We start from the raw sequence: 18,273 nt of genomic DNA on the forward strand, positions 1-18,273 counted from the left end.
ATAATAGAAGAAAATAAATGAAATCAGGATCTCAAAGAAATAATCTGCACTCCTATGTTCATTTCAACATTATTTAGTAATAGCCAAGATATGGGAACAACATAAATGCCCATTGAACGATGAATGAATAAAGAAAATGCAGCATATACATACAATGGAATATTATTAGTCATAAACAGAAGGAAATCCTGCCATTTTCAACATGGGTGAACCTGGAGGACATTATGCTAAGTGAAATAAGGCAGACACAGAAAGACAAATACTGCATGATCTCACTATATGTGGAGTCCAAAGAAGTTGAACTCATAGAAACAATAGAAAAGTGGTTTCCCGGGGCTGGAGGGAGGTTGGAAATGGCGAAATATTGGTCAAGGGATATAAAATTTCAGTTATGCAAAATGAGCAAGTTCTGAAGATCTAATGTAAAACAATGTGACCATAGTTAATACTTTATTGTATACTTGACATTTGCTAAGAGAGTAGATCATAAGTTTTCTCACCACATAAAAAATGTAATTATATAAGGTGACTAATATGTTAATTAGCTTGATTATGGTAATTATTTCACAATGTATCATGTATATCAAATCATCAAATAGTACACCTTAAATGTATACAGTTATTAACTGTCAAATATTTCTCAACTCAAAAAAAGAACAACACCCTATCTTCTAGAAGATTATAGTCTGGAGGTGGAAGCAGACACCTACACAACAGCTGAAGGTCATGTGTGCTTAGAAGACATCCACAAGCTTTGTGCCAGAGAGACATACCTGCGGTAGCCAGGGCATAGTCCTCACCTCACCTCCGTCCAATTGTAAAGACAGGCCACAAGCTGCTGCAGCAAAGGACTACCTGTCTAGTTAGCTTGAGAAAGCTAGCTCAAAATTGGCCCTGAAGCCCAACACCTCTAGAGAATATTAGGTTCCGGGAGGCAGGGGGTGGATTTCAAACAATTACTTTAAAAAGTAAAGAAATACGGCCACTTTGACACCAAAGATAATGAACCAGGTTATAATGGTTAAATGAAGCTCCATTTGGGATTTTTACCAGTTCTCATCAGTGTTTATCTACTTTCTATTTTACAGACCCATTTTTATCTTTATCGTTAGAACCAACTAATATCATACTCAATGGCCTCCCTGGTCGTATCTGGAACTACCCAGTGATGGTCTAAGCCTGAGAGGGGTTATTAGATGCTTTAGAATCATTAGGGAGACTCTTCGAGATGAAAGACAAAGTGTGACATTATTGCATTTTCTGGGTAACTTCGTTTCTTTGCCATGTAGAAAATTAGAATGGTATCAGTGTATGAAGAGTGACGGGGCTGCTTCTGTAGAATCAGAAGGCTTCTGGAAACAGAGAATATTACTAAATATATAGAAATAACTAAATGAGCACTTCCTCTGGCCTGAGCAGACTCCACACCTACCCATTCGTCTCACCTGCATAAGGATTGGTGATAAAGGGCAGCCCCGGTGGCACAGCGGTTTAGCACCGCTGGAGATCTGGGATCGAGTCCCACGTCAGGCTCCCTGCATGGAGCCTGCTTCTCCCTCTGCCTGTGTCTCTGCCTCTCTCTCTCACTCTGTATCTCTCATGAGTAAATAAAATTAAAAAAAAAAAATGATTGCTGATAAAGAACCCAAGGATTGCTGATAAAGAACCCAAGGAATCAGTCAAGGAACATGCTCAAAGCAACATAGTTACTAAATGCAAAGGCACAATTCAAACCTAGACTGGCTCCATGGCACCTATTTTTCTTTTCTCTTTTTTTAACAGCTTTATTGAGGTATCATTGACATATAAAAATTATATATATTTAAGATGTACAACTCGAAGGTTTGATACATGTGTACATTGTGAAATGATCACCATAATCGAGCTAACAAACATCTTCATAACTCTCCACTATTACCATTGTGTGTATGTGTGTTGGGAAGATTTAAGATTTATCCTTTCAGTAGATGACAAGTATGCAATACAGTTTTGCTAACTATCATCACCATGTTGTACATTAACCATGTTATCGTGCCTCTGAATAACAGACGATCCTGCTGAGAGAAGAATCCTGTAGTTTGAGAAAATGGCTGATCCAAGCGCACATGCAGGTGGGAGAGACAGAAGGAAAACAGCCAGAATAATGTAAACGAAGAGCAGAGAGACAGAGAGAGAAAGGAGGTGAGATTACATCTGTGAGGGATGCAGAGGCCAGACCAAGGAAGACTTTGCAAATTTGGAGTTTATTTGGAGTTTATTCCATTCCTAAATGGGATAGAAAGCTATTAAAAGATACACCATGAAAAAAAAAAAAAAAAAGATACACCATGTTCATGGACCAGAAGATTCTGCTTTTTTTTTTTTTTTTTAGATTCTGCTATTGCAAAGCTGTCAATTCTCCCAAAACTTACCCGAAGATTCAGTACAATCCCTATCAAAATCCATCCAGGATTTTTGCAGAAATTGACCTACTAATTCTAAAAAGTATATGGAATGCTAAAGGCTAAGAATAGCACAGACGATTATGAAGAAAAATCGGATGAGTCACAGTACTAGATGTTAGGGTTTATTACAACAGCTACCACAGGGACTGAGAGGAAGCCACAGAGGCAAGAGTGACACCCCAGAGCCAGAACCTGCCAATCTTTACACAACTTGGCATCCCGCCACCCACTAAACGAAGTGCTCAAGTCTCTGGTCTGCAGGAGATGGCCCAAGTTCTGGCCAGAACAGAACCAGAACCCTGGGAGACCTCACCTCCCCACTCAGGGGCTGATATCAAGGCTGAGGCAGCAACTAAGGCTCCATAAGAAAATGGATGTAATGTCAGGGACCTTCTCTGCCCAGACCTCCATATGAAGAAGTCACTGGACTGCACTGGTTTTAACTAAAGCAAACAGGCAGCAGCACCCTCCCCTTGTTTCAATCCCTGGATACAACATTTTAAGATGGAAGAGAGAGAGAGAATCGTTGGTTGGAGAACAAAGGCTCTGGCAGCAGATGGAGTTTGCTTCTGGACTCTCTCAGTAAATGAGGTGAAAGCAAAGGGCCTTTGGCCCTTTGTTATTATATTCAGCCTGAGCAAAAGTACTTGGACAGGACAGCTGGCCTTCAGTTTGGGGACTTAAATCAAAACACAGAATAAAAAAGGCAACTTACGGAATGGGAGAAGATATTTGCAAATAACATATCCAATAAAGGGTTAGTATCCAAAATATATAAAGAACTATAACTCAACACCAAAAAAATAATAAATTTAAAAACTGGCAGAAGACATGTACAGACATTTCTCCAAAGATGGTATCCAGATGGCCAACAGACATGCAAACACACTCAGCATCACTCATCATCAGGGAAATGCAAATCAAAACCACAATGAGATATCATCTCACACCTTTCAGAACAGCTAAACTCAAAAACAGAAGAAACAGCTAGTGTTGGCAAGGATGTGGAGGAAAAAGGAACCCTCTTGCACTGTTGGTGGGAATGCAAACTAGCACAGCCACTGAGGAAAACAGCACAGAGGGTCCTCAAAAAGTTAAAAATAGAACTACCCTAGGATCTAATAGTCACACCATTGGGTATTTACCCAAAGAATACAAAGACACTAATTCAGAGGGATGCATGCACCCTGGGGTTTATGGCAGCATTATCTACAATAGCCAAGTTACGGAAGCAGCCCAAGAGTCCGTCAACTGATGAACAGGTAAAGAAGGTGTGGTATATATACAATGAAATATTACTCGGCCATCAGAAAGAATGAATACCTACCATTTACATTGACGTGGATGGATTTAAAGAGTATCATGCTAAATGAAATAAGTCCGTCTGAGAAAGACAAATATCATATTTGTAGGGTAAAAAAGAGAGAGAGACGAACCAAGAAATCGACTCTTAACTACAGAGAACACAGTGAGAAGGGTGGGAGGAGAGGGAAACAGGTGACGGGGACTATGGCATGATGCAGCATGATGATGGATGATGATGGGTGATGCGTGGAAGTGCTGAATCACTACATTATACACCTGAGACTAATAGAACACTGTATGTTAACTATACTGGAATTTAAATTAAATTAAAATTTCAAAAAACAGGGGACACGTAGGTGGCTCATAGGTTGAGGGCAGCTCGGGTGGCTCAGTGGTTTAGTGCCTGCCAGGGCGTGATCCTGGAGACCCAGGATCAAGTCCCACGTCGGGCTCCCTGTGTGGAGCCTGCTTCTCCCTCTGCCTGTGTCTCTGCCTCCCTCTCTGTGTCTCTCATGAATAAATAAATAAAATCTTTAAAAAGAACTTTTTTTCAAAAAACAGAGTAAAAAAAACACACACACACACAAAAAGGCCCAGAACCAATTAGCTTTTACTCTATCCCATGCCACCCCATTCCCAACTGCCAGGGTGAATGATTCAGAGGTCTGTGTTCTTTGGAGCTGAGAAAATAGATCATTGGTTTCTGCTCTGAATGTACGGCACAAGCCCCTGAAACCCTTGGGATTTCCTGGGTGATGAAAGCACTGAGAACATCTTGGGTTCTAATATTTGGTCATTTACTCCAGTTCCTAAAACAGGGCTCCTGAAACCCTTGTAATCTCCTATGTGATAAGAACACTAGAAGCATCTTTTGTTCTAATGAGGTGAATCTGGGTGGGCACTTGGATGGCTCCCAGGTTGGGGCTGGTCACTGGTAAGAGCAAGCCCTGATTAGAAATTGAAACTTTCACTCCCCCCTCCCCACCCTCCAGACGGGGGAGAGGGGCTAGAAATTGAGTTAATGATCCATCATGCCTATGTGAAGAAGGTTCCATAAAATCCAAAAATGTGGGGTGCAGGAGCTTCCAGGTTGGTGAACAGTTGGAGGTATTGGAGAGGGGTGCACCCAGACAGAGCATGGAAACTCCATGACCTTTCCCACATACCTCTCCCTATACCTCTCTTCCACCTTGATGTTCGTCTGTATCTTTATCATTCCCTTTAATAAACTGCTAAGTGTTTCCCTGGATTTTGTGACCTGCTCTAGCAAACTAATCAAATCCAAAGGTGTAGGAGTTCAGAGGAAACTCCAATTTGTAGCCAAGTTGGACAGAAATTGTGAGTGACCCAGGGGCCTACTACTTGTGATTGGCATCTCAAATGGAGGTATGGGCATAGTCCTGTGGGACTGAGCCCTTAACCTGTGGGATCTGACACTGTCTCCAGGTGGATGGTGCGGTGTCAGAACTGAATTAAATTGTAAGACGCCCAACCAGTATCACAGAGAATTGCTTGGTGTAGGTTAAAACCCCACACACTGGTGACCAGAAGTGTCAGAAGTGCGATGTTCTGGGACACCTGGGTGGCTCAGCGGTTGAGCATCTGCCTTCAGTTCAGGGCGTGGTCCTGGAGCCCTGGGATGGAGTCCTACATTGGGCTCCCTGCATGGAGCCTGCTTCTCCCTCTGCATGTGTCTCTGCCTCTCTCTGGGTCTCTCATGAATAAATAAATAAAATCTTTTAAAAAAGAAGAAGAAGAAAAAGAAGAAGTGCAGTGTTCTGTGTGAGTGTGGTAGTCATGAGAGAGTAAAGAAGGTGAGCAGGAAAGAAGACCACGGTAAAAAAAGAACTGGGATTTCTGGCTCAGGAGGAAGGATTGTGGGTTTTACCAATTTAGCGCACCTGAGAAGAAATGCCAGGAAAATAAAAAACTCTCTAGAGTTTTAGGGATGCATTTCACTTGGTATTATGATCTCTACTGTGTTACTTCCACTCTTAGGGGTACATGAGGAGAAACTACCAGAAGCAGCAGTTGAATCCAAAGAGGTGAGTCTAATGGGGGGAGATTTTTATTGCAGACAAAAGACACATGTTTGACCAACAGACCTTTCCCTGACCCACAAACCAGCATGGATTACTGTCTAATAATGATTGTTAACATCTCTACCCCTCCTTCCACTTTCCAAAGCATGCTCACATACGTCGCCTCACTTAAGGAGGCTCACCTATTTTACATCAAAGGTAACAGGCTCAAGGGGTAAGTGATGTGGGACGCCTGGATGGCTCAGTGGTTGAGCACCTGCCTTCAGCTCAGGGCATGATCCCCAGGGATCCAAGGATCCAGGCATGGAGTCCCACATCGGGCTCCCTGCATGGAGCCTGCTTCTCCCTCTGCCTGTGTCTCTGCCTCTCTCTGTGTGTCTCTAATGAATAAATTTAAAAAAATCTTTAAAAAAATAAAAGGGGGCTAGGCGATGTGAGCCTATTTGGAATAATATACAAACCCCTGGGTCTACAGTTCTGCTTTCCCTGGTTTGTTACTGTCAACCATTCACATCACTTTCATTACAGCATATTGTCATGCTTGTTCTATCTATCGCTGTCGGTAATTCTTTTAACATCTTACTAATTTATACATTAGTAAAAAGTAGTGCCTAATTTAAAAATTAAGCTTTACCATAGGTAGGTGTTGGGAAATGTTGTGCCTACAGGGTGCTACAGTGAGTCTGGGTTTCAGGCATCCACCGTGGGTCTTGGGCCATGTCCCCCATGAATAAGTGGGGAAACACTTAGCAGTAAATGTCATTGCCGTGCAGGAGCCCCTACTGCTGTGCTGGTGAGCTGTGGGGACAGAGAAAGCCTTCAGAAATCCCACGGTTAGGTCTCAGTCTTTTAGTGGGGCCTGGCCCAGGGCTGGGACCTTCACAAGCTCTGCAGCTCCTCCTCATACAAGGCACAGGAAAGCCTCGGGGCTGAACTAGGCATCTCTCATCTCCTGGGTTGTCTAGGCCCTGATAAAACCCCAGTCAGATAGACTCTGGTAAAATATTTACCTTCAAACAGGAAAGGAGAGCACAGAGCTCTAGCTTATTCCAAATGGTTATGATTTTCCTCCTTGCTAGAAGCCCAAGGAGGTTCTTCTGTGATCTTCACCTTGAGAAGCCAACGCGACTCCCAGAGGTAAAACTCAGGGAGGTATAAAGGCTCCGGGAAGGCCGGGCCCCAGGAGCTTTAGTCACTCACCTTCTTCACACTGACCCTCTAGCCAAGTCCCCTCCAAGTGCTCCCCCCAGGCTCCAGCAGTGGCCTCTGCTCCCGTCAGCTGGGATTTCCTGTCTTTCTCTCTCATCTTCAGGACAATGGTTTGCCCTGTGACCTCGATTCTCTGAGGAACCCAAGTAGAGTTGTTGGCTTTTAGTTTTTTCAGCTCTTTTCTTATTGCAAGAATGGGAATGACAAAGTCCACACTGTTTGCACACTGGACTGGGAACCAGAAGTTCTGTGCTGATGATTTACATACACCTTTCCAACCTCTAAGCTGAGTATTGCTGTCCCCGTTACACAGATGGGAAATTGAGGATTTGAGCAGCTCAGTAACACAGGCAGGATGTGCATCTACTATATGCAAATCCAGGACTCGAACCCAAGTCAGCCCAGCTCCCAGGCACCTGTGTTCCACGTTCTATGGGACACTTGTTGTGTCAGCCTCTGGGGCAGGTAAGGGGTCACCCAGGGCCTGTGCAACACCATCGATGATCTGGAATGCAGATAGCCGTGAACACGAATGTCTGCACAGCAAAGTCACCAGGACTGTAATGGGGGCAAGGGGACCTCCGTCCAGGGAGCCATGTAGGCTCCAGGTCCCAGCAGCACTGAGTGGTTTCCAGAGCCCTGGTTTTACCCTCCTGCCGCTCTGACAGGGACAGCTGTGTAGAGAACACTGACACTTTGAACAAGGGACTTTCTCCAACAGTGAGGCTCCCTGAGCCAGTCAAGGCACTTTCAGTGACATCATCTTACTAGACTCTCAAAGAAACCCTGGGGGAAAGACAGATTATTGCACAGAGGCAGTGGAATGACAGACATAGAACTGGAACCCAGGACCCCTGACTCTGCCACTTCCCCATAAAACGCCAAGGGAAGCCTAGGCCATGCAGAGAGAACCACTATCTAGACCCAATGAGATGGTGACCCCAGAATTCAGACACTAGGAACAAGGCCAATGACTCCAGGGTTATGAGACTTGACTTAAAGAAGCCAGGAAAGGGTAAAAAGCTCTAGAGCTGAGCTTCTCCACAGAGCCTCCCCCACCAAAGAGCAGATAGGATTTCAGACGGCAGGGGCCTAGGAGAGGGGTCCCTTGGACTCATGAAGAACGGCCCAGCTGACACTTTTTGGGTTTCCTAATTCCATCTGCCACATTCCCCAGATAGGCTTTCCCATATGGATGCAGGATCCTCAGGCAGCCACCTCCATACAGGCACCTGTGTCCCTTAGAGCATTATCTGCTCCTCACAGTTTGTTCTGAAGGAAATGATATCTTTAGCCTTCCATGTGTTTACTGGGATGACCCAAAGTCATCTGGGTTTCTCCTGCAGCCACTTTGCCGAGAAACAACAAATCTAACACGTGCTTCCTTGAAAGGATCTCTTCATGCTTCTCCCCACCTCCCCAAGGCAGGGCCTGGTTCCTGGTCGCTCCTCTTTCTCACCGATACCCCAGCCTCTCCATAGGCTCCTATCTCTTCATTTGCTGCTTCCTCATGGTCATTCCTTGGCTCAGAGGTGTCTGAAGCCTTCTGGGACCAGCAGCAGAGGCCTCAAACCTTTTCTCTACATGCCGATAGATAAAGTAGGCTCCCTTGAGGGAAGCAGAATGAACCCCACTCACTTTGTCAGTTCAGGACAGTCTCGGGCCACTGCCAAGAGAGCCTGACAGCTTCCACAGGTGCTTAGGGAATGCCTGGACCCAGGATAAAGTCCAGAGAACTTGCCTTTCTGTCACCACCCTCAACACCCCCCCTACAGGCTGCCCCCTGGGCCTGAGGACTCCACAGGTCATCCCACTCACAGCGAGACTCTGCTGCTCCCTGGTCAGCACTCGGCTAGCTCTACACCACAGCAGTCCTGCCCTCCGACACTAGGCTTTCCTTCTCTGGGGCATGGGGCCCTCCACTGAGAATAGAGTAAATTACACTTTAGATTGCATTGTCCTTCACTGCCACAAATTTTCTACTTGTTTCTGAAAATATTTTGAGTATGACCTCTGGTCTTGACTTCAAGGTCCCTGAGAGCAGGGCTCAGATTCCCTCATCAAATATCCAGAACAACCTGGAAGCAGAGTACCATCTCCATACCGGAGAGACCAGGCCTCGAAGGAGGAGGCCCACTGCACCCTGCAGGGTTTCCTGAACTCTCCATGCCCTTGCCCACACCATGCCCTCTACCTCCCGTTCACTTAGAAAACTCTGGTTCATACCTCAGACATCCACACTCACCTCTGCCATGGAATATTCCACTATTTCAAGTAGAGTCTTTGCCAGGACCCCAGGTTCCAACGGCGCCTCCTCTTCTCTGTCTGTCCTTCCACACAGCGACCTGCCTGTGGCCCCCAGACAGATCAAAAATAGGGGTGCCCGTCCTAGGCCCTCTTCTCCATATACTGTATTTCTCTATTTTAACTGCCTCCACTGCTCACTCTCTTGTTCAAAGCCCGTAATTGGGGTACCTGGGAGGCTCAGTAGGTTAAGTAGCCCACTCTTGATTTCAAGATCTCAAGGTCCTGGGGTGAACTCCATGCTCAGCAAGAAGTCTGCTTCTCCCTCTTCCCCTCCCTGCACTCGAGGGCTCTTTCTCTGAAATAAATAAATCTTAAAAAAAAAAAAAACCTTAATTGAAATTAAGGCTCTGAAAGCCCAAAACTTCTTATCCCAAAACCCTTTTCTTTTTTTTTTTAAGACCTTATTTATTTATTCATGAGAGACACGGAAAGAGAGGCAGATACAGGCAGAGGGAGAAGCAAGCTCCCTTTGGGGGGCCTGATACAGGACTCAATCCCAGGACCCAAGGATTATGTCCTGAGCTGGAGGCAGATACTCAACCTGAGCCACCCAGGCGTCCCTCAAAAATACTTTCTTCAAACAATCGTGTGAAGAAAGCAGATACTTATAGCCAACAACAGAACTGCTCTGATAAAGGAGAGAGACAGAGCCCGAAGTTGGAGGAGGAGGCTCAATCCCAGGACCCTGAGATCATGACCTGCGCCCAAGGCAGGTGCTTCACCAGCTGAGCCACCCAGGTCCCCCAGAAGCTGCATTTAAAGGAGTGTCCAAAAAATAGAAATAAAAATAAAAATAAAAATAAAAATAAAAATAAAAATAAAAATAAAGGAGTGTCCCAAGGTTGTTTGGTTTATTCTCTCTTGCTTTGCTTTGAGTTGGGCTGGAATTTTTCTTACTGTGTCCTAGAGAAAGTCTGAGAACCACTGATTGTAGTCTAAGTTCCTTGGGGGCAGGGACTGGGTTTCCGGAGGCATCATCAATACAGATATGTGGGCAGCCCAGGTGGCTCATAGTTTAGCGCCGCCTTCAGCCCAGGGCCTGATCCTGGGGACCGGGGATCGAGTCCCGCATTGGGCTCCCTGCGTGGAGCCTGCTTCTCCTTGTGCCTCTGCCTCTCTCTCTCTCTCTCTCTCTCTCTCTCTCTGTGTGTGTGTGTGTGTGTGTGTGTGTCTCATGAATAAATAAATACTTTTAAATTTAAAAAAAAAACTTTAAAAATTCATTAAAAAAAATACAGATATGTCCATGACTCCGTCACCTCAGGGACATGCAAAAGAACCAGAGACAAAGGCCATGGGGCTACTTCAAGGGGGCTACTCTCCACTAGGAACAGGACTCCAGGTTCACCTGCATGCACCCCACCCCCCACCACATGAGCCCCTCTGGACCCCTGACCATACCACGTCCTGCAGGGACCCCTCCCAACCTCCATCCACTCTCTCAGCCTTGCCTGTGATTCTCTTCCCCCCATTCTCTGACTGCTTTACAAACCCTCCTGCTTCACCCAAAAGAGTTCCCTCCCCTTCTCTCCAGACTCCCCAGGACCCACATCCGTATTTCTCAATTCCCACATTGTACTGAATGCAAGGGTCTCTATCTTATTCTCACTGGTTCCACCGCAGGCAGCTCCCTCCTTAAACCCTCACAACCAGACACAGTACCTGGCACAGATGAGGAGTAATGAATCACAGGGAGAAAAGACCCATGTGAAAGAACTGACCCATGAGTTGGAGGTACTAGGGCCTCCGCTTCAAGATCCATTATCAGATCTCCATATGGCTCTGGAGAGCCACTCATAGTCTCAGGTCCAGGAACAGCCAGAAATGATGGAGATGAACACATTGTATTCAATACAAGTATGAGGTGATAACAGAATTGCAGGTTGATTTGTTGCTGAGGGAGTAGACTATAGAAGCCCACCAAGGAGGTAACAAATGTACTGAAAACAGCTCTGGGCAACCGTTCTATTTACTATCTTGAATTCTTTGAATGGAAGAACTTTCCCTCCACAAGTGGGCTATTTGGTTATCCTGAAACACAGCTCATACCAGAGAAGCAGAAGAAATGCTTAATTCCTTCTCTTTAATCACAATTTCCAGAGAAGTGAGATGAGGACGCTGACGACCACCAATGACATCCTGGCATTCATTAAGGCTGTGTCCCCACCCTCCCAATCATCTGTCTATCCCTTCCTCCTTCCTTTTCTCTCATCCTTAGGAATACTTGGATTTTCACATATTCATTTGTCTTTATAAATAGCTGACTCTTTTACCTTATTATATAACCTCACGAGCCCTTGACAGAATTCTTGATTTATGGTTCACCAACATGTCCAAGCTTACCTCATCTATCTTCTGGCCCAGTTTTATACTTTTTAATATTATTTTAGTTGATATACTTCCCATTTCTCTCTGAATTGGGGATAAGGAAAAGTTGTGTTAGCAATAACAATGGATTAAACTGTCCTGGAGAGGCCTTCATTCATGAATTAATTACCAATGGGTCTCTGAAGAATTGAAGATCAGCACTAAAACTTGCAGGAATAAATATGAGCAATACTAAAGAAAAATGAGCCTTGAATCAGACAACGGTTGAGGGGAGGGTGTTCACCCTCAGCCTCACCTAGTTCACTCACTGCCCTGGGAGAGTGGCCACAAGACTGCCAGGTCATAAGCCCACTCTTATATCTGCCTCAGTTCCACCCCCAAACTTCCTCAGATTTGAGTTCTGTCCCAGCCATTGTTCCTGGGACTATCTGGCATCTTCTTCCATCCTGGGACCTTACTCCAGCCTTACCAGGAAACTCCTGATCTTCCCCAGAAACACATGAAATCCTGCTTGCCTCCATCAACCCCAGTGCTTCCATGATTTCTGTGCCCTATCTCTCTAACTTTTGCTTTTCAAAATAAAACTAGTTTTATATCACTGGTTTAAAAAGTAATGCCTATTCATTAAAAATAAGATCATAAAACATGGTGGCCTAACATAGTTTCATCATCCAGAGGTATCTCCTTGCAGTTATTTTCTATATATTTTCATATGAGAAGCAATTTAACAAAAAAAATCAAGTCACTACACATACAAGCTGCAAGCATATTCTTGATACTATTTCATTTATTTAAAAAATATTTGTGGTACCTGGGTGGCTCAGTCAGTGAAGCATCTGCCTTCGGCTTGGGTCATGGTCTCAGGGTCCTGGGATTGAGTCCCACATAGGTCTGTCTCCCTGCTCAGCAGGGAATCTGCTTCTCCATCTTTTCCTCTGGCTTCCCCTGCTTGTGCACTCTCTTTCTCTCTCTCTTTCTCTCTCTCCTCTTTCTCTCTCTCTCTCTCTCCCAAATGAATAAACAAAATCTTTTTTAAGACTTTATTTATTTATTCATGAGAGACACAGAGAGAGGCAGAAACACAGACAGAGGGAGAAGCAGGCTCCATGCAGGGAGCCCGATGCGGGACTCGATCCCCAAACTGGGATTTGCCCTGAGCCAAAGGCAGATGCTCAACCACTGAGCCACCCAGGGATCCCGAATAAATAAACTCTTAAAAAAAAAAAAAAACTGGGTTTGAAGCTTAGAAAAAAGAGCATTCTGACACCTCACTGATGTAAAGTTTATATTTATAGCAAAAGACCCAGAGAACTCCACTTCCACAGAACATTCCAGAGAATGTCAGGCTGAGGATGTCCTCCAAATAGTTTCCTCATTTCTCCCTCATGTTCTCAAACTTGTCGTACTGAAACTCCAGCAGTTTCAGAAACTGCCTTTAGGAAACCACATCACCTGGATCTAACTCCAGCATCCAGATATAATTTCTTCCTGGCGATGAGCCCTGTCTTGCTGCATCACTCACCCAGGCAGAGCCACACTGTAGCTGGGTCAGGATGGCCAATCGGCCACTGTCCGTCAAGTGCCTCCTATGTGACCGTGCCAGGAAGGACTGGGCACAGCAGGCTGGCCAAGGCCATCGGCACCAGGAGCAGTGCTGAGGGAGCAGCCATGCCCACGGTCAGGTGCTCATCCTGGGGCAGGTAAGAGTAAGGCAGTATGTCTTGGAGCACCACCGGGTTGAGGTGGCGGTAGGGAAGGGGCAGTGGTCAGACTGGTGTGGCTGGACGTGAAGGCGGCAGTAACACCAAGGACCGACTGGCCTCCATGGGCCTTCGCAGGGAACTCTGAACTTCCCAAGTCCTTCCATACCAATAACCTGGTCCCCGTTGACTCACTAGCTCTGTGCAGCTATCATGAAATAAAGTGTCCACTTCCAAGACAAGGAAGGGGGTTGCAGAAATGTTTGCAAGAAAACCACAAGAGCACATGCGTCAGCTGCCCAGGCCAAGACCCGGGTCACTGCACCGCCCAGCCAGAGAGGAGAGATGACCCCATGGGGAGAAAAGAACTGGACTAGTTCTCAGGGATGCAGGACCCCCCTCCCTGCACACACACACACACACACACACACACACACACTGGTGAAAGCCCACAAGGCAAGTTGTCCCCAAGCAGACTGAGCGAGCATCCTCAAGGACAGGTAGGTGGGAGCAGCCTCGGCAGGGACCTGTCTTCTCCAACAGTCTCCTGCCCAGGGGCCAGAAACCAGCCTCACCCTCCTCTGAATCCCTCACCATGAACCCACCTCCCAGACATCCTCCTCCTGACGCTTCCTGCCAAACCAAGAAACCTGAGCCGCCCGCCTCACTCCCATCTGCTACCCACCCACCTCCCACCGAGGACAAGTGACACCAGAACCAAAGGCTCTGCCAGAGTTGGGACACCCCTGTGGGCAGCCCTGGTCTACCTCACCGCCGTATGGCAGGCTCCGCAATTATCCTGATTTTAGAGAGGAGACAACTGTGAAAGAGAGGAAGTGGTGTTCCATGTGTTCCATGTGTTCCAAAAACACATGCCAGGCAAGGAGAGAGCTAGGGCTCACGTCTCCACCTGCACAGCCACAGTTCTGCTGGTGACAGGCCTGTCACTCGGGACACTAAGTTCAGCTGTGCATGTGTTCATTCCACAAACCTAAACTAACAGGGTGCTGTCTCCCTCACTGTGACCTCAAAGCTGAGAACAAGGCTGTTATATGTCTACACAACCACCTTCAAGGCAGGAGGTGACTTGATCCATCCCTCACCTCAAGGGTAGGGAAGACTGGGGTGCTCAGAGAGACGAGTAAACTGGAATGCTGGCAGGGTGTGTCCTCCTTCCCCACCCCACACCCCATGGAGGGTGAGGGCAGGGTGCTTCCCCTCTCCCTAACCCAGGCGAGAGCCACTCAGAGAGCTCTGGCTGCGTCCTACGGAACTGGCACCCACCAGCAGTGATTCCTGACTCATAGCCAAGACCTACAGGGAAGAAGCGTCCTGCGCAGCAGCAGATGGGGAGAAGTGTCTCCAGAGCGGTGTGACTGCAACCCCAGTAGCCGGGTGGCTGCTCAGGACCTGCAGCCACATGTGCACCCCCACAGAAGGGGGATGGCCTACCAGACAGGGTGGCCCCAGTGAAGAGTCTGTGGAGACTTTTGTTGGAAACCAGGGGCAGCTCTGACAAACCCACAAGAATTACTCCCACCACCCAATGAGGATGCCAAGGCCAGATTATAAATACATTGGGAAGAGAGAACTTTGTGGTCTCACTTTCTCCTCTCACCTGCCTGGAGGGCCAAAGCTCCCATGGAGCAGGAAGGAGGCACCGGTGAAGATGCTGCCCTCACCCTCTCCCATGGCAGCTTCCCCAAGACCAGGGGTGGGGGAACCTCTGACTGGGGCTTTTCCCATCTGAAGACGGAAAGGCTATGAGACCAGAAGGATTTCATTCAGGGGTAGAGAAAAACGATGGCCAAGAAGGGGTTATTGGAGAACACTTGGAGGGGACAGGCTGGTCCACTGCACCTCACAAGTCCCATGCACTCATTGAGCTGCTTATAATAGTAAGTGCCTGCATTAGGGCAAGCACCATGTCGGGTAAAGGCACAGAGCACCCTGTGTGCCCACCAGAGCTGGGCCTGTCCACCAACCCCTCAGCAGCAAGAATGAGCCCTCACTGTGTTCCTGAAATGATGACTGATGGGTTTGTGGGGCTTTGTGGGACTGCAGTCCTACATGAAAACCTCACCCCTAGGTCCTGCCTCCAACCCACCACACTCTCCAGGGTGGAAAGGAGTTCATCCCTTCAACAAAGATTCATCAAACACCTACTGTGTAGTAGGCTCTGTGCTCAACAAACATGAGGATGACATGGTCCGTGGCACTGAATAGGTCACAGTGGGTATCAGGAGTGGGGCTGGAGCTGGAAGCGGTCAGGCTTGCAGAAGGATTGTCACACTCTCATGTGATAAGGACAGGCATAGAGGACTGTGGGAGCTCTTACCTGTGCCTGGGATCCGATATATCATAAAGGATAACCTGAGGGGGCTTCCAGGAAATACAGGGGATTGCATGAACTTGGCAAGATCAGACCAGACAAGTGTCTGGTATGTGAGCAGCCCTCCTTTCTACTCGCAGAGAGCAGCAAGTTTATCACAAGGGCTCCATTCTCTCTCCCTCTCTCTCTTTTTTTAAGATTTTATTTATTTATTCATGAGAGACACAGAAAGAGAGGCAGAGATATAGGCAGAGAAAGAAGCAGTTTCCCTGCAGGGACCCCGATGCAGGACTCGATCCCGGAACTCCAGGATCATGCCCTGAGCCAAAGGCAGACGCTCAACCACTGAGCCACCCAGGCGTCCCACAGGGGCTCCAAGGGCTCCACTCTGATGACCTCTCCCAAACCTGATCATACCCCACAGGCTTCACCTCTCTAGGTACCATCACATTGGAGATTAGGACTTCAGTATAGGAATGGGGGAGGAGGGAACTGTATTCAATCCATAGTAGAAGCTGGTATGATTTTAAACAAAGACAAATTTGACAGCAATGTAGGAGAACTAAGGCCAAGATGTCTAATTCAACTTTTTCCTTACCCTGTGGGGCTGCAGTCACTAGCACTGTGTGGCACATCCCTAAAGAGGAGCAGAATGCTCTGGTTTCTGCTCCAGCCAGCCAGTGTCCAAAGATCTGGCCATCTGCCAGGCTGTCCATGGCAATCATGCTACCTCAGGCCTCTCAGGGCACTCCCAGAGGACAGATGGCACTGAGCGGAGCAGCCAAAGGACTGGCAACCAGACCATCACCAGGTTGCTCAGAGCCTCTCTCCCGTGGAAGCGCCTGGGTTCTAGGCCCCAGTGCAGCCTGATCCCCCAGGTCACTCATTCCCAACCCTGTGCTCTAACCCTTGAATGGGAGCACAGAAGGAGGAGTGCGTACAATTTTTCCCCAAACTGGGGACAAGGGATGGGGAAACAAACACACACAAACATATGCACATGCACACACACAGTTTGTTTTAGAGGCTTTTCCAGTTTCTTGGAGAAGTTTTACTTACCAAAGTCAGTAATTTCCTGATCGAGCTCTGGATCACACATTTGTGTGTTCCTAAACTAAAGCTGTGGCTCTGAGCTGTGCACAAGGACACTTCTCAGAACATACAATAATAAACTGGAGCTGGACTTATGCCACAGAACTGACTTTTTCTGGTAATGACTCACACTCTTGAGACTAACTCCCAAGTAAACACTGTGTTTATGAGAATATTTATTTACGCCCACATAATCTGTGACTGGTTGGAGAAATGGACACCCAGAAATGATCTAGATGTCTGAAATAAATGGACGTCAACAGGAAGGAGCTGTGTGCTGTCACTGAAAAGGTAATTATACACTTAGGAAGATTTGGTAAGAAAACAGAAATATTTGTTTATCTTTGCGGGGGATGCATTAAGGAATTTGACCCATTTCTGGAGGCAGTTTCCTCAGGGCAGACTGTGAACATCTTCCCTCCCCCAAGAGACTGAGAGTGGATGCAGGCATCTTGCTTAGCTGGGAATGTGACTGTTGCTTGTTTTAGGGAATAAATGATTACAATGTCTGTTTTCTGTATTTCAGAATTCTGCTATATTGTACAATTTTTAGGGATCAAACATTAGCATCTTTGTTGGTATAGCAATGCTACTTCAGTATTTTTTAAAGTCTGAAATTTTAATCCTTTATATATTGAGATGTTCCTAAGAATTATAGATATTAAAACTTCAAATCAAAGATTCACTCTACTAGAAAGCATTCTTCTACACCTTCATAATCTATAAGAGGAGAAAGAAAATGCAATCAACAAGCAAAGTCCCCACCTCAAGAATTATTCTTATCTCTGAGCAGGTGATGGATGGACATTTCAGCGCTGAAACTAATACTAATTACTCTGAATTGGAATCTCTATCCATAAATGAAGTAATTAAGGGAGACAAAGCAAATAAATATTTTTCAATACAGAAACTATATAGCTTATGATTAACAACAGACTGCATGCCTCGAAAAAAATTCAAAAGCATCTCATTGATCAAACAAGAAATGGGATTATGTGGGACACCTGGGTGGTTCAGCTGTTGAGCATCTGCCTTCGGCTCAGGTCTTGATCCTGGGATCTGGGATCGAGTCCCACATCAGGCTTCCTGCATGAAGCCTGCTTCTCCTGCTGCCTGTGTCTCTGCCTCTCTCTGTGTCTCTCATGAATAAATAAATAAAATCTTAAAAAAAAAAAAAAGAAATAGGATTATGTGAAGATGGTGTCAGCCAACCCCACCCCTGTTGACCTGAGCGTAGAATCAGTGTTTCCAGCAGCAGAGGACACACCACAGCCCAAAAACAGCTCCAGTGATGAAGATGGTCCTTTCTTTAAGATATCATTTCACCTTCACTTTCAAAGTTAATTTTCTTTATTTTTGTAAAGCATTTACTTTTTGTATGATTTTTATTAATTTGATCAATTTATTTTTTTAAGATTTTATTTATTTATCTGAGAGAGAGAAAGAAAAAGAGAGAGCACAAGCAGGGGGAGGGGCAGAGGGAGAAGCAGACTCCCCATTGACCAGGGAGCCCA

At 46.3% G+C, this 18,273-nt stretch overlaps 1 protein-coding gene across 2 annotated transcripts in view; it reads right to left on the reverse strand.

The window, feature by feature from the left end:
• Nucleotides 1–18,273, reverse strand: part of LOC140594963 (protein S100-A15A-like) — a 33,933-nt gene that overhangs the window by 12,452 nt on the left and 3,208 nt on the right. Inside the window, exon 1 of one of the 2 annotated variants that reach the window (XM_072732337.1) lies at nucleotides 16,727–16,804. The exons of the other annotated variant lie outside the window; for it this stretch is intronic. Coding sequence (XP_072588438.1) covers nucleotides 16,727–16,766 — 40 coding nt within the window. The 5' untranslated portion in view covers nucleotides 16,767–16,804. Of the gene's footprint in view, nucleotides 1–16,726; nucleotides 16,805–18,273 lie in introns of those variants that run through there. 2 annotated transcript variants of the gene reach the window in all.

The sequence above is a fragment of the Vulpes vulpes genome, chromosome 13 (assembly GCF_048418805.1).
Source record: "Vulpes vulpes isolate BD-2025 chromosome 13, VulVul3, whole genome shotgun sequence".
Lineage (NCBI taxonomy): Eukaryota > Metazoa > Chordata > Mammalia > Carnivora > Canidae > Vulpes > Vulpes vulpes.